Source organism: Cucumis sativus, chromosome 7, assembly GCF_000004075.3.
Source record: "Cucumis sativus cultivar 9930 chromosome 7, Cucumber_9930_V3, whole genome shotgun sequence".
Taxonomy (NCBI): domain Eukaryota; kingdom Viridiplantae; phylum Streptophyta; class Magnoliopsida; order Cucurbitales; family Cucurbitaceae; genus Cucumis; species Cucumis sativus.
Window position 1 is genome coordinate 3,713,825 of NC_026661.2, and position 23,273 is coordinate 3,737,097.

Sequence of the window (23,273 nt, forward strand, 5' to 3'; positions counted from 1 at the left end):
TACAAAATAGACAATTAACCAAGACGAGTCAAATTTTGGGTCATTCTATTCTAACCCCTTCGCACAAATATATAAACTCTTTATTATTCATGAACATATCTTCCAATACACGAGTTTACTAACTCTCATTCATCGACATACTTAACTGCCAAGGACACATTTACTGCATAAGAAACCATGTTTGAGTTGTAGTTTAAAGAAAGTTTGTTTAAGAAGTTCAAGTTTAAAAAGCTTGAAAATGGAGTGCAAATTTAGAAATTTTTAAGTTCATGAAATATTTCATTGCATGTAGTCAATGATGAGATATTATATTAGAAATATCATCATAATTATTTTAACATGGTTTAAGTTTAAAATAAATGTGATCTCATATTGAGGTACATAACCTTCTCAACCTTTTCCAAATAAGAACCAGGTGTTAACTCGAAGGGAATTTGCATGCCAACATGTAAAGCAGAAAATGTGAATAAAAAGTACAACAGCAAGAAAATGGAATTGATGAAGAAATTGTTGCTTTATTGGGTTGAAATAGGTAATAAAGAGAGAGAACCTACGCTAAATATGTTATTCTATACTTCAAAACATGTCTACAATAGCAATAGTTGCCAGAAAAAGGAAAACTTAAAATATTGTCAAATTAAGAATTTGAAGTTCTACATATTACATAAAAAATGGGCAATGATACAGTCGAGACATTTTATTCCACATGTAATTTTCAACCCACACAATGTAGAAGGAAAAATTTTCCTATCAAACAAATATATTTATGCATTCATTAAACATCAGGGGTTTCACTTTTACAGTCCCCATATTATGATTTACAGATAGATAGATAGCCAAAAGAGGCATCGGTTTTGACAAGCGAAACAAATCCATCGTGGCAAAATACCAAGACTCAGTTAGCCTACTGCCCATGATATGGCATTTAATAAACAAGATTTTATGCTTAAAGAGAGGCCTACTTTGTGATAACATTTTGTGAATAAACTGCCTGTCTTCCCCGAGCATGCGGGGCTGGTCAGTCAGCCTGCTGGAAATCATTTGGGATGGTTCACGGAAATTTGTTATATAGATGGATTGTTCAAATCAGGCAGCGCTCAAACAGTTCTCCCAAGCACCATACTTTGAACAAAAGCTGCCACCACCGCTCTGCTGAGCGTACTCAGAAACAACAGCACGTGCACAGACATCCCATGTTCTTGCTATGTCCGCCAGCGACATCGGTTGTGAAAGGTTTCGCAAGGATATGCTAAATCTCGACTTAGCCTTTATTGAAAGGTCTTCATATTCCTTGCTGCAAAAAAAAATAAAATGATGATAATGACGATAACAGGGTGGTGGTTAGGGACCAACAAAGCTTAAACGAAATTATCAAAATATAGTAATGGAATTAAACAGAAAATTTCAGGATTTTAAGCAAGAAGCAGACTCAAGTAGTAAAGAGAAACACGGGTAGATAATTGGGAGAGCTATTATCAAAGGTAGATAAAAATCCTTGGCATTCTCCTAACGGTTTTTCTATTAAAAGGAAGCAGAAGTTTAGTATCCGGTTAAAATCTTTGAAGTCTTGCCAGAATAGGCTAAATACTCATGAAAAAATGCAAAAGAAGTTTAGGAGTCGTTGTATGTTTCCATCCATGTGCCCCTGAAAGATGAGGACTGTAGCAATCACCTTTTCCTAAATTGTAATTCTGCTTAAGAGGTTGGGAGCAAATCTTTAAAGCTTTTGGCATCAACATCTGTCTTCCTAATAAGATGGAGTGGCTGGTGGAAGCTATCAGAAGTTGGGGCATCGAAGGTAAAGCTAAAATTCTATGGGGCTGTGCTGCTGGTGCCCTCTTTGGAAAGAACAGAATACAAGGGCCTTCGAAGATAAGTCCACTTCTTTCTGTAACTTTTGTAATTATAGCCTTAATCATATCCTCCACAATTGACAGTCTCTATTAATAAATATTCTTTTTTCTTTCCTTTTTTTCTTTTTTTAAAAGAAATAATACATACTCTTCTGATCAAAAATAGAAAAGTGTGCCTTTTCTTTTTAGTTGAAAACCTCCATTAACCAAAATCCAATTTGACTTGATCAAACTATAGGTTGCGATTGATAAAGCACTTGTGAGGATAGAACTGAATTTGTTAAGAAAAGTAAAAACAGCTGACAAACAAAACCCAGAACCCATGTACAAACCTGACTTCAACTGAAAACTTGTCTAAGAGTATTGGAGAACAAGTTGGATAATTTGTAGGAACAAGTAACCGTAGAGGCTGAATTGGAGACTGCAAAACAAAAATGCACATATAAGAAAATAGATAATTATGCAGACGATGAAGAACCCAAACCCGATACATAAGAAATATGCCCACCATTTGTGCAGAAGTGTACTGGGATTTTAAGCTGGGACTGAGAGCCACAGCACTAAAAGAACACTTGACAACTGTTCCTTCACTCCCATCAGAAGCAGCCGCTAAAGCACTTGGATCAACTACTTCGTCACTGATTACAACCACAGTGTCAATAAGACGCTGGTTTATTTCCCTTATTTCTTCCAGAAGAACATGATTGGCCTGCAATAGGTAAAGATTTAAGTATAACTAAAATCGTAAAGCAAATCATTGATAAAACTAAAGTGAGCCAATACGGTTCAAAACAGATAATATTGTGTTGATATTCTGACGTAAAGATTGATGAGCAAATTCCAAGAAGCCCTTAATCTCAAACGAGCCAGACATCCTAATACATCCATAAAATACATTTTAAATTTGTTTTTGTCTTCCTCCTATCTCAAAAATATTAATAAAATCTAAATGAAATTTAGGACTTCATATTTGTTGCTTTGTTGCTTTACTAACCAAATCTCTTTAGCAAAAATACAATGCATGAAGCCAATAACACTATGACTATCTAAGAACAATGATGTAAATTCTTCAAGATTATTTAATGAGCAATTCTTTTATTGATTTTATAAGAGTTGGCAAGAAGCCTATTTATAAACAGTAGGGCAGGAAATAACAAACTAACTGTAACTAAAAGAAATAACAACCTGACTGATAACTAACAGAGATAAAAACCTGGACAGCCACTTAAACAAGTAGTTAAAAACAGTAACTTAAACGGTTTATTCCTCCACAATTACTCCTACATCAAACAAATATACTATATCTTGAAATTAATATTTCTCCAACTACAAGACATTGGACCATCAAATAAAAAATAAAAAAGGGAAGAAATTGAGGAGGGGCTAAAATAATGCTGATACTTTTGTTTTAACACCCTTGGAAGTATATTGATATTCAACAACGATGTAGATTACTAATACTTAACCACACCTACCTAAAGAAAAGAAATAAAAAGGAGCAAAAGTCTAAAATAAGTATATGAAGTTCAAAATGGCTACAAAAATCAGTTGAATATTGAAAAATATTTAATAAAACAGAAGAATATCCTAATGAAAAAGGAGAAAAAATGTGAGGCATATATATATACTTTTTACAAGAACGAAAACTTTCATTGAGAAAAAAAGAAAGAATACACAAGCATACAAAAAATCAAGCCCACAAAAACAAGGGAAGCATATGTATGACACCTCTAAACATAATTAGATAACTAATGATGAAGCTTATCTGCTCTTTAACTTGGGTCTCTTAACATTATCTATCTAAACTGGCCCTCATTCATCACATCATCACAAGTTCTTTACAAGCATATTTGGAAGTTCACTTGCCCAAAACAAGTTTGTTCGTTCATTTGTTTGTTTGTTTTTTTTCTTTTCCCTTTACAAAAGGCACTATTTCATTGATGAATGAAATCTCCAAAGAGTAGAAAATGGGCCCATAATGGGATTACAAAAGATTCCTCCACTTGGATACAAGGAAATTTAAATTGTAACTATCGAAGGGTTGCATATTTCTACACCAAAAAAGGCATTGAAAATAGATGACTCATGAACATCCCGAGGATCTTTCTTTTCCTTTAAAAATCCTAAAATTCCTCTCTTTCCAAACCTTCCAGAGAATGGCTCTGATAATGCTGCCCCGCGAAAGCCCTTTTGTCACCTTAAATTGGTAATAGATATGCTTCAAAAGGTATGCCCTTGGTTCTACCCCTATCCATCTTGGTGCTACATTTGCAAAAAAGACATTGAATCACAGAACCATACCTTTTTCCATTCCCAAGTTTCAGCTAAAATATGGACTGAACAGTTCTCTACTGGTTGGATTACTGTCCCCTATCTCGAAACACTCATTGGATCAGGATGTTTTTTATTGATTCGTGATTCAAGGCTACTGAAGCTCATATTACATCTTGCTTAATTAGGGTTGTTTTGTAAAAGATATCATATGTGGGGATGAAGAAAGCAACATAATTTTCCATGGCAAAGGAAAAGATGCTGGAGAGATACTCATTTTTGCTATTTCCAACGTTTCGTTTTTTTTTTTTTTTTTTTTGGGTGGGGGGGGGAGAAACATCTACAACCTCTACAAAGTCATAGTTTGAATTTCGTTGATTCTAACTGGAAGCAGCTTTTGTGTTCCCTGTAGTTAGACCCCTTTTGCATCTCTAGGGATATTTCATTCAATCAATATATATCTTTTCTTTTATAAAAAGATTAAAATTTTATTTCACCCTCATACGACATACAATATGTAAAAGTTGTTAATACCTCAACCCTGGGCCTTTTGGCACTAGATGTTGCAGTTGACTCAAGGTCAGATGTCTCAGAACCAGTTAGTGGTTTAAAAACATCATTTACACTTCCAGCTGATGATACGACATTTAAGGGCATTGCACTTGTGTGGCGTCTCATCTTTTTTGTTCCATTTGGTCCATCGTGTGAAAAATTTCTTGCTTGTAGCCGACATTTTGTCATGGCAACCAGATCCTCCCCAACTGCAGCTCTCGACCCATTTCCAGGGGCCGAGCCTGCTATCCTATCAATCATACTAACAACTGATCCAATGCCATTGACAGAGGCACTCAAAGCTTTAGGTGACATTGATTTAACCTGAAAACCATAATAAGGTTACAAATGAAAAAACAATCAAGAAGAATACTAACAATTTAATCTACAAACAAAGAGAAGCACTCAAGGTTTTGGCTAACCGCTTTAATTAAGCGTTCAAGAGGCTGCTCTGTAAAACTTGATTTGCCAGAAACAGTTGGTAACACATTGGCATAAGGGCCATCTGTACCACACTCAGCTAGCAATGGCGAGGCAGATATCCCAGGGGTTCCAATGGCAAGAGATTGGGCTTGTGTCCCAGACACACTAGTTTGTTGTCCAGCATTCCCAGCATTTGTATGCGCTGAGACACCAGATGTGGGCTTTTCAGATTCACCAGGCATTGGAGATGGAGCCATAGGGGTTGAAGGAGATGGTACAACAAAAGGAGAGCTTGCAGATTGCAAAGGAGTTCCAGTTTTAGTAATGGATGAAAGCAGACTTTGTTGATCGACCTGTGGAGAAGAATTTTGGGCAACTTGAGGGGATGCAGCCTGAAAGATTGGGGGAGAAATAGGAAATGAAGTCCCTGGTTTCATCTGCTGATGGGTATAAGCCGCACGCTGAGTTGCTGGGAGATGTTGAAACATCCCTGGCTTCGCAGCAAGCCCCTGTCTCATTTTCAGGTCACTGATCTCCATTTGATTAAGGTGTGACATTGCGTGTGCCTGTATTTGTGTGGGTAACTGTTGCTTTCCTTGTTGATGTAGCTGTGACTGTTGCTGATGTAACTGTGGTTGCTGTTGCTGTTGCTGTTGCTGTTGCTGCTGCTGCTGCTGCTGCTGCTGCTGTTGCTGGTGTTGCAACTGCTGCTTCAGCTGTCTTTGCTGGATTTGTTTCAGTTGTTGTGACTGCAGCAACTGTTGTGGATCCTGTTGTTTCAGATGTTGATGTTGAAGCATATTAGGGTTTGATTGAAGAGAATTCATGTTTGGCTGCAGAGTGTTCACCACATTTTGTGATGGCAAAGAACCATTATTTGACCGTTGGGAACTGTTTGCAGGGTTCTGTTGCAAAGACCCAGCAGCAACCTGCTGCAACGAGCTCAGGGAATTACCCTGTCCTGATTCCAAACTGGAACCAGGCTGCATTGGGATCGTCATGTTTTGTTGTGCTGCTGATCCTGAAAAAGTTTGAAGAGAATTATGCTGCATACTGCTCATATTATTCTGCTGCACTGGAGCAACAGATCCTTGCATATTTGCAGAATGCAGTTGGGGATTGATTTGATTTTCAGGAGATTGTAAAGGGGTCATCTGTGATTGTGACTGCTGTATAGGTTGTATGGTAGGATGCTGTCCTGGCTGCAGTGTAGGGGGGGCTCGAGTCCTTGAAGGCTTATTGGAATTTAAAAAACTAACAATCTGCTTCTCATACTGGCCTATCTTATCTTTCAATTCAATTGCGATATTATTTTTTGGAAGCTGTAAAAATGTCAGAAGGCGTTCCAAAATGCCCTTAAATGTCTTCAGCTTATTTAGCTGCTCTAACTTTGGTTGTTGTGGAAGACTGTCATACTGCACAATAAAATACCAAATTGCACAATATCAGTGCATACTAATAGAGAGAATGAAACAAACTGCAATTCGAGTGAAGAAAGGATATTCAACAGCTGAAGTAGAAAAAAAGTTTGCAATGCATGCAAACATATGAATAAAGGTGATAGATCAATGAACGCACTCCATGAAGATTCAGCTACCACAACAGATAATATCAAAAGTCAAATGCTCTAGGATATAGATGTAGATCCACATACCTGATGCACTTTTGGAAGAATTTTCTGGTACATCTCTTTCAATTCATAAAAGTACAACTCCCTCATACCTTTAATCTACAAAAAAGAGGAAGGAGAAGGAGAAGAAGCAGTTAAACAATATTTTTTAGTATGCTAAATTCTACATAGAAAGAAGTACATTACCTGAAGCGAGTATAATCCCCCCCCCCCCCCACCCCCCCCCCACACACACACAAAAAATAAATAATAATAAACAAATAAACAAACAAACAAACAAACAAAAATTAACCTAAAAACTAAAGCGCCTTATGAGACACAACCTTCCACAATTAATCAAAGAGGAGCCACCATTCTAAATCATAGCTTTTGACAAAAGGTACCTAAGAAACTCAATCCTGTTAACCCTTGGACGTTTCAAATACATAAACAAGTAATTAGGAAAGTAAGTTATGTTGGGGCCCATTTTAAAGAAAAGACCGAGAATAATTTGGCAAACTTATCAAAGGTTGTGTTGTCAGAAATTTGGTTTGAACAAAACCAAAGAATCTTTCATGGTAAGGACATGTATAGGTTAGACCGCTTTGAGATAGCTAATAGGAACACTGCAGCTTGGTGTACCTTACACAGATTTTCAAGCATTATCCATCCAAGAGATCAGTCTTAATTAGCGGACCCTCATTTTTCCAGACCATTAGTACCTTCCATGACTCACATTTTTTGCAGCTGTCACTGAAAGACTTTTGTCTTCACTTCTTCAGGCCTTTCACGCCTCATTTGGGATGTTTTTTTCTTGTTGCTTAGTTTATTTGCTTTACAGCCCCTGCTTGGTGTATTCTTGTAAGTTTTTATCATGTATCTTGGGCTGTATTTTTTGTTGGATATGATGAAGGCGCTGAAGGGGTGTCAACCTAATTGAGATGTCCTGGTGCGCCTGCTGATCCTATGGTCTCTTTTTGTTTCACTCTTTGTATAAATCTTTTGTACTTTGAGTTTTATTAATATCAATAAAGAGGCCGATTTCCTTTAAAAAAATTAGGAAAGTTAAAGAGTAACCATGTTAGGCCACCTAACAAGAGTACTCGAGAACATTAAGAACACTAAAGATAGAAATGTATATTGCTATCATTAAAGAAACAAAAATCTAGTCTCAAACACGAGTGGCTTATATTCGATATTCCTGCCCCAAGTTTTCCCACGGATTAGAACTTAACCATCTTAATGTAACTCCGAAACCACGCTCTCCAACAGTACTCAAAACCCTTTCTTTTTCTTTCTTTATCTCAGCCCACATGATCATAAGCCTTTTCGAATTCGATTTTTAAAATCATCCCTTCACGATTTTCTTCCGTTGCCTCATTTAGCAATAAAAGACTGGTCTACAATTTGCCACCCAACAATGGGAGGCCCCTTGTGTGTCAAAGATGGTTCGAGGATGGACTTTCTTAAGTATATTTGCCAAGCCATTGACCAAAACTTTATAACATTAGTAATCAAATGAATGGGTTTAAAATCCTTGATCCTTTTCAACCCTTCCTTTCTAATAGAGCTAAAAAAACACTTTCGAGAGATCGTATTTAATACAAACCCCAATCATCTTGAAAAACAAAACCCTAATATCCTCGAGAGAGAAAGGGAATCCAAAACTACCCTGTCTTCAGTCAAGATGGGGACCAATCAAGCCCTTCAAGGAAAGGTTTGGAACAAATAGTCGAGCTATAAAGAGATAAGAAAAACCTCTATATTCTCCCATCAATACTAACAAGGGTATCAAACTATCAATAACATTTTTGTTCATTCTGCCACTGGCCACCCTATGAAAATAGATTGAATTGGTATCTTATCTAACTATCTTAAAAAGTGGAAGTGGATAGTCATTTTTGGACAATTTTGCCCTTTCTCAAATCTTAAAATTACAAATTAACAGCCAGTTGCTTGTCACAATCTTCTATTGCATGAATGATAGTCCTAAATATGTTTGAATCAAAAAGAACTCATTAAGGGGGTGTTTGGCAACTTGAGTAATTTGGGAGAGTTGGGTTGGGTGGGTAAAAAAAACCAACCCACTTTTTGGTTCACCAATAATTAAAGAGGTTTTTTACCTCGCTATTCGATCAACTCACATTTCTCACTTCGTTATTCGTGTCAACTCCCCCAACTCAATTTCTTATCGCTAACCAAACACCCCCTAATAGGATTATTTGACTTGAGAATACCTCACTTCGACCTTGATCGTTACCAAGTAAACTATTTTTTCAAAAGTTTATACTTGTGCTTTTGAAGAAAATCCTTGGGCTTATTTTGTTCTTATTCGCAGATAGTCAAAATTCATCTCCACACCTATCCCCCCAAAGTTCCCACAACAAAGCACACACCCTCTCAAACCAGAAAAGATGACCTTTATTTTTACCTCGTTTTCAATTAGGGAAAACGCTCCCAATTTGTTGGTTGGATCATTATTATCCTCCAAAGCCCTTCTTTGGTCCAAAGTTGTTAAAACCTTGATCTCAAAAATTTGGTTCGAATGCAACCAAAGAGTATTTGATGATAAACTCTCTGATTGGTTAGATCATGTTGGCCCGCTCATCACTTAGCTTCTTCTTGGTGTGCTCAATCCACAACTTATTTTCGGATTACTCAATTTAGAATACATGTCTTAATTGGAATGCATTCATATCCTGTATGTACTTTTGTACTAAGACTTATTGGAATTCTTGTATTTGGATATGATGAGATGCTATCAATGGGTCAACCTAGTTAAGATGTCATGGTGCACCTACTCACTCTTCTATCCCTATGTTATATTATGGAGTTTTCATTGTAACTTGGTTTCTTCTTATTTTGAGCATTACCCTCTTTTCATTGTATTAATGAAAATTTCAGTTTCTGATTCCAAAAAAGAAAGAAAAAAAAATCCGAATTTAAGTTCATATCTTGAATTGAGAAGTCTATAAATAATTTTGATAGAGAACAGCAAGAGGAAGCTTTGACTTGTGCAATCTCACAACGGTCCATCCAAGGAAGGGCCTTGTTCTGAAATTTTTGTTGACTCCTTTCAAACAAAATTATTGATAAAACCGCTCTGACTCCATCAACCCAAATAAGATGAGGAACAACTTTCAATCGAGGCCCCACTAAAATCTTCACTTTCTCTGTTTAGTTTTTGGTCTTGAGTTCAGATTGTCCAAAATTTGATTTGGTTAAGTTTATTGTCTTTACTATATGTTTTAATGTAATTTGAGCATTCGACTCTTTTCATAGAGCAAAAATGATCTTTCCATAACGCATTTGAAAAGTGATTGGCATGTGTGTGAAAAGTCTGAGATTCTGTTTTTGCAGGAAAAACCAACTTCAACTGACGGAGGCATATATAGTATCAATATCTGCAGTAGTCATAAACTCACATTTTAATCACATCTAATTGAAAAAGAGCCACAACCTCTTTGAATACCAGAGTATACATCTTGAACATGCTTATCTAGTTATGCCATTGTCCAAGTGATCCAATAAACCGATCACCACTTATGGCCCAATTCATTGTCTCCACAACCGGACCTAAAATAAGCTAGCCAATCAAACATTTTCCCACTGTCGCAACTCCTACCTTAGTAATACAAAGAATGATAGCATCCTTTAACATCTTGAACCCAATTAAGATGATCCAGGGACAATTAAAGAGAGAAAATAAAGGGAAAGGATGAATTCCACTTTTATAAGGAAGCTCTTAAAATACGAGAAGATCTGTTTATCAAATCCATCTTTTCCCAGGTCAATTCCATACACAACCTAAAGACCTTGGTCTTTGTCGATGTAACCACCTCTAGAATAGAACCAAGACTCAAATCGCTGGAGTTTTAGTTATAGAAGATTTTTCCCAAAGCTTATGCTCAAAATTAACCCCTAGTCTTCTTGATTGTCGTTTTTGCAAATTAGGAAATTAGGAATCTTTTATATTACAAAAAAAGATCAAGTTAAAAAGCCTGCTTGGTAGTAAAATTATGCCACAACAAAGAATAGTAAAGCCAGCATTTACAATTTGTACCTCCTCTAACAAAAATTGAGTGAACTTTCTTTTGAACCTGAAAAGAGTCAAGTGTTAGCTTAGTACCTTTTGATAAATCTCCTCTTGCCAATCACCACCATTGGCTTGTCCTGTCTGAGCTGTGGAATCTAACGATGCTACATAAATGAAACAAATGTCAATAGATCAGGAAAATGTGTGCCAGAAGAATATAACTATACTGCAGCACAGAAATAGAGATGAATAACACCATCCCTAATAATAAATTCAGCCTTCATTGAGAACAGTAAAAGAAAAATGAGAATCGGGGCCAAAGTAGAAAGTTTAAATGTTAAACAGAAAACAGGGGGGATGAATAATACACCACCACCAAAACCATCACTACCAATCAGCACTGTAAGCAGAAAGGACTAGAGCTTCACAGAGGGGTCATCGAGCTAGGTCAGAATCCTCAACTCAAGGCTGATGAAAAGAGAGTCTAATTTGATTTTCTCAATATAAAGAGAAACCCCGAAACCAGCTCTTCTTAAAAGAAAGCCACAAAAACAAAAGGACATGGAAACAGAAGCTAAGTTTTTCTTATGATTACTTTTGCAAAAGAAGCTAAGCTTTTCAATCTTTGCTTCTATGGAAAAAGAATTTGAGCTGGGGGCTCTTTCTTCGTCGGGATGTTTTTAGTACTGTAGGTTTACTGCTGAGGGTTAATCTTTTACTCTTTTTTTAAAAAAAACGAGCTTAGTGAATACATTTGGATTATTCAACTTAACCTTATGCCTTCCTAGTTACATTGAAGACTAATAGCTGGATAAGGCTCCATAATTAGCAAAAAATTTGCATAAAAACCCGAAGTACACAAATACAATTCATTAAGATAGAAGCTCTACAAACTTAAGAAAGAAACAAATTACACAATGACTTCAAATACCACATGAATAACTTCGCCATGAAGTTTAAGAAAATTGAACCATGCATTAATCCCAAGACAAAATTTTCTTTAGAAGAGAATTTTATTAATACAAAGTTATAAAAGGTGAGGCTTCAAGAACATAATCAAGGATCATTAAAATAACAAATTGTGAGAAAACTCATTGTTTTCATTCGATTCTCAAGAAACTCTATAGCTCCAAATCCCAAAATCGGGCATATGCTATTGTTCTTTCCCTCTATGTTTTTCCCATTTCTCATTTCAAACACCTCAATTTTTCAACAAGACTGCTAGATTAAGTTATCATTCAAAATATCTTACTGGTTTGATAATTCAATGGTTAATGATAAGGCTCCCAAATTATAACAAAGCAAGAAAACATACTCGATGATGTCTCTGGAAGAGCTCTTTGTGAATGATACAGCTGCTTTTGCTGATCCATTACATTTTGTGATTGAAGCAAGGAGCCAGGTGCTTGACCTCCAACTGGAATCCTTTGTTGGAGCTCATGCGACATGGCATTTGCCTGCTGCTGCTGCGGCTGCTGTAGAGGAACCTGTTGTTGGACTTGCGTCGATTGCAACGAAATCTGTGACATCATCTGTTGGGATGACTGAAGTTGACCTTGCTGACCTTGGGTTGACAATAAATTTGATGTATTTTGTGGAGGTTGCTGCTGCATTTGAACCTTGTTCTGTTGCAGCAAATGCATGGAGTGCTGATTTGATTGCATGTTTGAGTTACCTGACTGAGTTCCATGCATTTGTTGAAGTCCAGAAACATTACTTTGAGGTCCTAACTGCTGCTGCTGCAAACTTGATAGGTTGTTTTGCTGAGCCATGTGCTGCTGCGATGGCGGAGACTGCATGTTCGACAGATTACTCTGCTGCCCATGCGACCTTGATTGTTGTGGCAGCTGTTGCTGCATGTCCCCAACACTGGTCTGCTGCCCAATTAATGGACTCTGCTGCATGTTTGAAGAATTTGTTTGTTGATTGATTAGCTGTTGTTGCTGCTGTGAGGGCAAGTTCGTCTGCTGTGACATTGTAGGCTGCTGATGTATGACAGCATGTTGTTGAGACTGTGGTTGCTGCCTAAGAATTGGTTGTTGAGGCTGCTGAAGCATGGATTGAGTGGACTGTTGAATGGGAGATTGCTGGTTTTGCTGAAGGTTAGAAAGCGAAGATTGCAGCATAGAAGGTTGCATGACAGATTGCTGAGACGATTGCATTTGATTTGATTGCATTACATTTTGTTGTTGTTGTGGGATGTGAGGAGGTTGCATAAGTGGGTGTGACATGCTTCCCTGCTGAAACTTATGCTTCATAATCTGGTGCATCTGTTGTTGCTGTTGCTGATAAAGATACTGCTGCTGCTGGGTTTGCGGCTGCTGCTGTTGTTGCTGGGAAACTACTTGTCTTCCTTGTAGTGGTCTCTGAGAGTTGGAAAATACATTGGAAGGAACCCCTTGACCCATAGCATTTCCACCAGAATTCTGTGGAACTCCAGACACGTTTTGAATGTTTGGATTCTGACCAACCATGTTTGACATTGAAGATGAAGCTAATCCAGCAACAGGAGGTACTGCAGAAGATAAGCTGGATGAACTCTGGGGAACAATATTGTTTGGGATGTTCTGTTGGAGTATTTGCTGGCGCGGCTGAGGCTGATTGGATGACTGAGGAACAGAAATTGATGGCCCTTGGTTTATAACTGGAGGCTGCATGCTTTGTGATGCTGTTTACAACATACACAAAATCAAGTTAAATAAAATGCAATACAAAGTGAGAAATGGTTACGGTATCCAAGAACAGAAAATCTTGAAAATAAAAATAAAAAATTAGTTAATTAATTCATTCATTCATTAATTAATTTTTAAAAAATAAAATAAAACTCTACAACAAGCAATTCATTCACAAATTAACTCAAAAATTATTGGTGAAATTTTCATCATGTACAAAATAGTGGCAAATTGTTTGTTGATAACTTACATGCATCCAAAGGCTTATTGCCAGGCACCATAGGATTGGATGGTAATGGATTCCCCATAGGGGGCTGAGTTTTCGTTTCCATGGTAAGCATCTTCAGAGATATTTTCCTTAGGTAATCTGACTGAAATCAGAGATTAAAAATAAAATTGGTGAGATTGCTAAAACAAAGTTCTGTTTGGTGGAAGAAGACATAACACGATAAAACAGGATTTCAATGAGAGAAATGAAAGAATATACATGGGCACACAAAAAACAGAAAGTCAAGCCCCAAAGAAAAAAAAGGAGTATGTTCGTTACACAACTAAAACTTAGGTAGCAAATCAAACCGGTATCTTATTGTTAATAGAATATGGGATAAACATAAATGACAATCCTTGATTTAAACAACAACAAAGCGAGCAAGAATACCTGACTGGTAGCGGCAGTAAAAATCTTTTCCTCAAACCTTACAGCAATTTTTCGTAGTTCACTCAATCCCTCTTGACCAGAAACAGGAAGGTGCCTCTTCAATGTCTCCATTCTAACCAAAAAAAAAAAAAGATAAAAATATAAAAGCATAGTGGCTAACTAATATTAAATGCAAAAGCATGAGAAGTTGTTCTTGAAAGGAAAACTACAATAGCAATCTATGTCCATGATTCAAAATATTAGATACTTTAGAGGAGCGTACTCTAAAATGGCCCAGTCAAATTCAGCAAGATCCCCACCTCTACAAATAGCTTACATTTCTTCTTTTTAAAGAAGAGGATAATACTTGAAGAATCAAAAAAGAACCTCCCCACAAAACCCAACCTACTATATCTTCAATCCAAGAATGGGAAAGTCAATAACGTGTAATTTCAAGAAATTACGTTTTAGAAACAGAATTCAAGAAATCATTCCCGAGTAATCTAACCAACGAACTATGAAACAAAGAGCTACATAAGCTCAAAGGCATATGTTAAATAAGATATAATAGTAGAGCAGGATGTAAGAAATCATACATTTTGTTGACAATTCGTTGTCGAGAATCTGGTTGCAATTGAGACCTCCAATCCACGGTCTCCATTCCAGGTTCTACAGCTTGAGTAGGTCTCCAATTGTTGTTATCCATTCAAAAGTTCCCAAACAACCAAAATGGAAAAGGGTGTGTCCAAAACCCCAATAACAAGGAGTGGGGTGGGTGGGATCAATGAAGGTCAGAAATTGGCGGTGGAGATAGTAATCGGGCAGAAATTGGGTGGGGTCAATGAATGGATTCTGCAATTGTTTTGGAGCTGATTACAGAAAATGATGAGTCAAATTATCTGGAAATAGCGGAAACCTAAAGAAGATAAATCATCGAAAACTTGTTAGCCAGGGAGCGCGATTTAGCAAGCCGTGGAAGAGGGGAGGGTGTGGGTGTTGTGTGGATCAAGAAGCATCTCCATGCGTGGAAGGCAAACCAAGAAAGAAACCTGTTCGTTCTAGTCTTCTTCGTGAGCAGCGTCAGCCAGCCATTGATAAACAAAGTTATTTATGTTATTTCTTTGCTTCGTTCTCTGCCCAAAACACTTACACGAGCCAATTTTACCAAAATGCCCTTTTAATTTCCAAATTTGGAACACAAATTTCTTCGGCTATATCGTGAACACTTATTTGACCAAAATGAAAGAGAAGTAACTGTGAGAATTAAATTTTTATATATAAACCATTTTAAAAAAAATAATAATAATTTTTATATTTGTGTGTTCGGGCCCGCTTAACCTTCAATTTTAAAAGGTAATTATAATGGATGATCATTTGAGAAATAATAATTAAAAATATAACAACAACTAAAAAAAATTACAAATATAGCAAAATTATCCTCATAGACTCTATCACTCGTAGATTCGTATGATCTATCAGTGATAGATCAATTTTTCCTCTATCATTTATAGAATTTAACAAATTTTGCTATATTTGCAATTTTTTTAAAATGTTACTATATATTTAATTATTTTGAATTTAATTACTAAATTTGCAGCTATCATTTTTAAAAAACATAAATAATATATCTTCGAATATTCTAGATAAAATTAAAATAGTCACGTTCAAATAAAATATAACATAATTTAACGTTTGTCACTGATAATATTTTTACACATTAATTATTTTAATATGTGTGTTCACACGAGATTTCGAAAGAAATGTATTTCGTGGAATTAAACTTTGATATGTTGATGAATATTGTGAATACAATCTCTAGTATTTACTCATTTGATGCTTTCTCTCAAATAAAATTTAAAAACTTCGAATTTCTTGATCTTCGGTCTTTAGGATGTTGTAGTTGCAAGTCTATTTGAGACTCAATCTTATGGAATTTAAGGAGAGTTTGATCTTCCAAGTCTTCAATCAATCTTTCAGAAGATGATGATCTCGAAGTTGATATGAACTTGCACGTCTTGAGAGCTTTATAGAAGTTTGAATCTTCAATTCTTCAGAGCTTCAATTTTTCCTTCAACCCAGAGCCCCTCAAATGAATGACAAAGGTCTCCATTTATAGAGAAATTTTGTGGGTTTTAGGTGGGCTTTGGCCTATTTGCTTGTTGGGATTGGACTTTGACCAATTTGCCTGTTGGGCTTAGGCTTGGGCCAATTTGCCTTATTGGGTTTGGACTTGGGCTTGGGCTCATTTGCTTTATTAGGCTTGGGTCCGTCTGCTTGTTGAGTTTGAATTTAGTTGGATTGAGTAAACTTAATTATCAAAATCAAATAAAACATAATTATCGAATATTTGTTATGATGATGTGGTAGAATTTAATTGGCTGAAATTTCTTGCTCAACAATGTGTTATTTTCTTTTTTTAAAATATGTGTGTTGTATAGTCAACCAAAAGTGAAAGTTTTTCGCAACAAGATTTTTCAATATCTGGAAAAGAATTGAGCTGACGAGGTTGAAGTTACAAATTTTGAATGTAGAGTCACGCAAATAATGAAAAAACTCAAACAAATTAATTTTATGAAGTTGATATTGCCATCTTCCTCGACCATGTGGAAAAAAATATAACAATTTCGAGGTGCAGCATCTTATAGCAAAACACAACCTTCAAATGGCACAGACAGAAGTGAGAAAAAAATAAAAACATGCAAGACATAATTAGTTTAAACCATAAGGAAAACGGCATGTGATTTAAAATCTATGTATTATAAAGCAACTCACAAATTGTCAATCTTGCTTCAACTAATGGCGCTAAAAGAACACGAAAATTGTACGATAAGCTTATCAACGTTGGAGTGTGCTCAAGGGATGTGAATGACAACCACAATTTGATTGATCATATATTCACTTATTTGAGGTTTTACTCTTAGACACTGAATTTATATGAGATTTGTTAAGAAGTTACGAAAGCAAAGTTGGATGATCTATGGCTACCGCTTCCCATATATGAGTGCACTTATAACTCACTTTGTACAGTTTAGTCACGAGTGTGACTTTTGTAAACTAAAGTATAATTCTCATTCAAGTTTTGTATAATGTTTTAAAATTTCTCTTTGTTTGGTTAATAGCAAAGGGAATGGAATGATAATGATGAACTTTCTTGTAAATTTTGTCTTCTGATTACTTTGACTATAGCTGGGAGTACAAATTAGATTGATGGACTTTGAATAATAAAACTTGGATTGAATATGTTTATATATTTATTATAGAGTTTGTTTAAATATATAAAATTTTGAGAAACTATTTACCTTAAAATAAAACTAATAAAAGACAACTTTTACTTGTATATTTTTTATGAAGTGTATTTCTTCTTTTTTTTTTTTTTATTTGTCAAAGTGTTGAATTTTTTATAATTCTCTTTTATTTTTACATTTTTCATAAAAATGTAAGGTGGATTTAAATTTGTATTCTCAGTTACAAAAATCAGTTAAATTTTCAAATTTTCAAACATAATTGAAAGTATTTCATATAATAATTATATAAATAATTTTTCTATACATTTTTAGATTGGTTAACTTTATGAACGTATTATTTTAACAAAACAAGTAAATTCCAATACAAAATCCGTATACAACTAAATTTCATATATTAATTATGTTGCTCATCCAAACATAAACATTAGCTATTACCAATCTTCATTGTAAACGTTATGCAAGAAACAACGCAAATCTAAGCGATCATAAAACAAGGTATTCCACTATCGTTAAAAGCTAGATTATAAAACAAAATATTTCAGCATCATTAAGGGTATGGAAGATCCGGGTTGAAATAAGCATGCTATTAACATTTTTTGTCGTGAAATATAAAGAAAAGGGAAATAATCCGACATTAAAACTTAAAGCATTTAAGTTGATGAGTTCTCAAATAATTTACTTGAGCAGATGGAATTGATCCATTTCCTATTTAAAGTCACACTAGTCACTAAGCGCGATTTCCATGACGATTGGCAGAGGATTCTGGATGTCCTTCAGAACCAAACACAAAAAACCTTTATTATCAATCCATTCCACGCTGATAAAGCTTTGCTCAAATGCCCTGATCAGACGATAGCTAGACTTCTCACGATGAACAAGGACTGGGCTACCTACGGCCCTTTAACCTTGAAAATGGAATGGTGGGATCCAAAAAAACATGGGAGAATGGCGCTTGTTCCATCTTATGGAGGATGGATCAAACTAAGAAATTTTCCCCTGCATCTGTGGAATGAGGAAGTTTTTAAGAGGGTTGGTGATAAGTTAGGAGGTTTCATTGAGTTTGCGGAAGAAAATTCGAGCCTCATTAACTGCTTGGAAGTGAATATCAAAGTTAGAGGGAACTATTGCGGCTTCATTCCGGCGGATTTTGAGTTGATAGAAGGATCCGATTCTTATCTTGTGCAGGTGGTTTCCTTCCAAGATCCCAATCTCCTTATTGATAAAGTCGCCGGAATCCATGGATCCTTCTCGCCGGAACAAGCTGAGAAGTTCTTCAAAGGTCCGGGCGGCCCGGATCCGAATCCGATTGATATTTGGCGTGTGGAGAAGTCGAACTCAAGGCTGGCAGTTTTCGCTTTTCAGAATTCTGAGATGGTGAGTACGGCGACAGAAGAAGCTGGAAAATTCTGTCCTTCTCTGCAAACTGACGGAGAGATTAGAGGAACAAATTTAAATTTGCCGCCCAAGAAAACCCTAATGGATTTGACTAATAAATTGGGCTTGACCAATGAAGTGGGCCTCATTTCAGATGTGGGCTTCCCTGATTTAAAAGGGAAAGGCATAGCAGTGGATGAAGTCCTTAGTCAACAGCCCACTAATACTAAAAAGCAAACTGGGCTTTTTATTAGAGAGAACTCCCAAGCTACCCGTGCCAATCATCCCCTGTTACTAAAACTGCCCAAGCCCACCAAAATTAAATTTGCAGAAAAGGAAGAAATTCGACCTTTCTTTAAAAACAGTGTGATCTGCTCCACGAACCAACCTGACGGCAGGGGAGACTCTTCAACCTCAACGTTCATATCAGACCGCATTCATGGTGAAATAGATCCAACTTTGGACGTTTCTATTTCTAGCCCGGGCAGCCTCATATCTGAAAATAAATTTGCTCCTCTTGAAGCCGACGAAGTGCAGCACATCTCGGATTTTTCCTCCGACGTCCAAAGACTCTTCCACGAGGTAAGCACCACGGAAAGAGGCAGGGAAGAAGGTCTCCAGATAATAGCTGTTGAGGATACCAGTGAGCCTCCTTTTTCCAATGAAGAATTACTCGAAATTGAAAGCATAACCGAGTTAGAACCAGCAGCTTCTATACAGAATCCTTTTCCATTGAGTAAGGAGGTGATAGCGGCTCTACTTGAATATGATCTATGCATTCGGGCTGTAACCAGAAAAGGGAAACAACATAGGAAGGGTGGGGCCTCCTCGAACAACAACAAAAAGCTTACTAGAGAAGTCAAAGCACTGCTAGGTAGTTGGGAAAGGGAAGCCCAAGCGGAAAAAGATCATAATAAGCCGGGCTGTGAGGGTGATCCATGTTAGTTATCTCTTGGAATGTAAGGGGTATTAATGCTCGCCCCAAAAGAGCGATTGTGAAAGAGTTGCTTACGAAATTCAACCCAGACGTGGTAATTCTACAAGAAACTAAAGTAAGCAGTGTCGATCGTCAGTTGGTGAAGTCCGTTTGGAGTAGTCGGTTTGTTGGATGGGCTTCCTTAGAGGCTTATGGGTCGTCGGGTGGTATTCTTATTTTGTGGAAAGAGGATTCACTCACGGTAGATGACTCAATTCAAGGGGAGTTCTCTGTTTCTATTCATTGTAAACTCAATGCTGGTTTCTGTGGATGGATAACAGGTGTGTACGGCCCCTCATCTTATAAACGTAGAGACCAATTCTGGATGGAGCTTTCTAGCCTATATGGCTTGTGCAACGATAACTGGTGCGTAGGGGGTGACTTCAATGTAGTCAGATGGTTGAATGAGAAGAGCTCCGGCACTCGCCCGACTAGAAGTATGCTTCGTTTTAACAACCTGATTGAGGAATTGGACCTGGTGGATATTCCCTTCCGAAACGGAAGGTTCTCTTGGTCCCGATCAGGGGTCAGGCCCGCTGCTTCAAAGCTCGACAGATTCCTTCTTTCCAAGCCTTGGATGGAGTTCTTTAGAGAAGTAAGTGTGGAAAGACTTCCTCGTACCACATCGGATCACTTTCCGATAATTTTAAAAATGGGGGCTCATTCCTGGGGTCCCACACCTTTTAGATTTGAAAATGCTTGGCTGGATCATCATCTTTTCTTTAAAAATGTTGAGAACTGGTGGGGCAGTTTGGTGGCTGATGGCTGGCCTATATTCTCTTTCATGGAAAAGCTAAAAGGTCTGAAAGCCATACTAAAAAGTTGGAATAAGGAGACTTTTGGTAATATTTTCTCCCAAAAACAGGTGCTGATTGATAAGATTAACTCTTTTGACTCACTTGAAGAGTCAAGCTGTCTCAACGAGGCAAATGTGAAGGAAAGAGAAAACTGTAGAGGGGCTCTGCTTGATTTGATTGTGAAAGAGCAGAAGTTGTGGATTCAGAAGTCGAAGCTTCATTGGCTTAGGGAGGGGGAGGAAAACTCAAGCTTCTTTCACAGATGGGTTTCGGCTCGCAAAAGTAAGAGTATTATTTCCTCCTTGGTTAGTATTGATGGGAAGACTCTTGTCACAGAGAAGGAGATTGTGGATGAGATCCTTAGCTTCTTTTCAATGTTATATGGCACAAGGATCTCCTCGCCGTTTATTTGCGACGGTCTTAATTGGAGAGGCCTTAGCTTACAGGATTCGAATTTACTTGAGGCTCCTTTTACCGAAAAAGAAATTAGAGAAGCTGTTTTTGATATGGGTTGTCTCAAGTCCCCTGGCCCTGATGGCATGACTGGAGAGTTTTATAAAAAATCATGGAACATTCTGAAGCCCGACCTCGTAAGGGTGTTCCAAGATTTTTTTAAAAACGGAGTTATTAATAGAAGATGTAACGAGACTTATATTTGCCTCATCCCCAAAAAGAAAGAGGCGGGCCGTGTCAGTGACTTCAGACCAATTAGCTTGATTACCTCCTTGTATAAAATTATCTCCAAGGTGCTTGCTTCAAGGCTTAAAAAAGTTCTTCCATCGATAATTAATGACTCTCAAATGGCTTTTGTGGAGGGAAGGCAAATCCTTGATGCTATCTTAACTGCTTCCGAGGCTGTTGACGAATGGTCTTTAAGAGGCAGAAAAGGCGTGCTTTTGAAGCTCGACCTGGAGAAAGCTTATGATAAGGTGGATTGGTCTTTTCTTGATATGATCATGAAACTTAAAGGCTTTGGTAAGAGATGGAGGAAATGGATTTGGGGATGCTTGTCGACAACTAATTTCTCCATAATTGTCAATGGGAGGCCTAGAGGAAAAATTATTGCTAAAAGGGGCATTCGTCAAGGTGATCCTCTTGCTCCTTTTCTTTTTACGATTGTGGGAGATGCTCTTAGTTGCCTTATCCACTACTGTAATGAGAAAAGGAGTTTAAGAGGCTTTCATTTTGAGAACCTGACAGAAGATTTAACCCATCTTCAGTACGCAGACGACACGCTTCTTTTCTCTTCCTGGGAGGATGGAAATCTAGAGAACTGGTGGAAGGTGGTTAATATCTTCCTTATGGGAGCCGGTCTTTCCCTTAACAAAGCTAAAACATCCCTGATTGGCATTAACCTTAGCAATGATGACTTAGCTCCTTTTAGTGAATCTACGGGATGCTCGGTTGATAATCTTCCCTTTAAATATTTGGGCTTCTCTATTGGAAGGGGTCATAATAGAAAAGAGATGTGGAACAATCTTGAAGAGAGATTCAGACACAAACTTGATAGGTGGAGGAATGTATCCCTCTCCAAAGGGGGTAGACTAACTCTGGTGCAATCAGTTCTCAACAGCCTCCCTTGTTATCTCTTCTCCCTTGCTCAAGCTCCAGTTGGCATTATTAATAGATTGGAACAGATGATCAGGAAGTTTGTTTGGACAGGTGGATCTACGAATCCAATTGCTCATCTCGTCAACTGGGAATGCACTTCCGCCCCAACTTGTTACGGTGGTCTTGGGATTGGCTCTTTTAGGCAAAAGAATATTGCTCTTCTCACTAAGTGGTTATGGAGGTTTAGTAAGGAAGAAACCTCTTTATGGAGGCGATTAATTGTGGCCATCTATGGTTTAGATGAGAATGGGTGGTCTACCAAAAATCCAAACAGGGGAAAATCTCATAGATTATGGGCTGGTATTTTAAAGCATAAGGAGATATTCTTCAATTTTTCTGCTTTTGTTTTGGGAGAAGGAACAAAAATCAAATTTTGGAAGGATAAATGGTGTGTCGCGGAAACACTTGCAGAAAAATTCCCTAACTTATTCTCTTTGGCGCTGAATAAGGAAGCTTATGTGGCTGATTGCTGGTGTACTGCTACTCATTCTTGGAATTTGGGCCTTAGAAGAAATATGCTCGACAACGAGATTGCCAATGCAGCCTCAGCTTTAGAAATTCTTCACTCGTGGGCCCCCACTGAAAGGAATGATAGTCTTAAATGGATTCCTAACATAAATGGCAACTTCACTACAAAATCTACTTTTCTTAACTTAACTAAGAGATCTCCCAACATTGCTGTTCCCTTGATTCGTCAGATTTGGAAGAATAAAATCCCGAAGAAGGTGAAGTTTTTCTTATGGTCGCTTGCTTACAGAAGCCTCAACACCCATGAGAAACTACAAAAAAAAATTCAGAACACTTTGCTTAGCCCCTCGATGTGTTGCCTATGCGCTAAAGATGAGGAAACGTTGGATCATTTATTTCTACATTGTCCCTTCACAAGAAAAGCTTGGTACACTCTGTTTGGTATTTTCGATCTTGGAGCTTTGCCTTCCTAGCAAGATTGATAGATGGATGATTGAAGGTCTTAACTTTAGAGGTTACAGCCCTAAAGGAAACATCTTATGGAAATGCGCGACGCGTTCCCTTTTGTGGAGCATTTGGAAAGAAAGGAATAGCAGAATCTTTGACGATAGATTTAATTCTTTTGATTCTTTTTGGACTGTGGTTCAACACACAGCCTCTTGGTGGAGTACGAATTACACCAAACACTTTTGTAATTATAGCCTTTCTATGATTTTCAACAATTGGAAGGCCATTATGTCTTAGTTCCT

At 37.2% G+C, this 23,273-nt stretch overlaps 1 protein-coding gene across 1 annotated transcript; it reads right to left on the reverse strand.

The window, feature by feature from the left end:
* Positions 1–602: 602 nt before the first annotated feature.
* On the reverse strand, positions 603–15,162 carry LOC101220890 (mediator of RNA polymerase II transcription subunit 15a). The gene is made up of 11 exons (XM_031888631.1): positions 14,650–15,162; positions 14,075–14,186; positions 13,667–13,787; positions 12,060–13,412; positions 10,838–10,908; positions 6,754–6,828; positions 5,099–6,514; positions 4,659–5,000; positions 2,362–2,562; positions 2,186–2,274; positions 603–1,294 (listed from the first exon to the last, which is right to left on the reverse strand). Exons 1-11 carry the CDS (start codon positions 14,757–14,759, stop codon positions 1,087–1,089), a joined length of 4,098 nt encoding a protein of 1,365 aa, XP_031744491.1. The 5' UTR covers positions 14,760–15,162; the 3' UTR covers positions 603–1,086.
* Between the last annotated feature and the right edge of the window lie 8,111 nt (positions 15,163–23,273).

Coding starts and splice junctions, on each gene's coding strand:
- LOC101220890 (XM_031888631.1), bottom strand. CDS start 14,759: ATGGATAACAACAATTGGAGACCTACTCAAGCTGTAGAACCTGGAATG. Junction 5,001..5,098: donor TTGAACGCTTAATTAAAGCG/GTTAGCCAAAAC, acceptor TATGGTTTTCAG/GTTAAATCAATGTCACCTAA. Junction 2,275..2,361: donor AGTACACTTCTGCACAAATG/GTGGGCATATTT, acceptor TTTGTTTTGCAG/TCTCCAATTCAGCCTCTACG.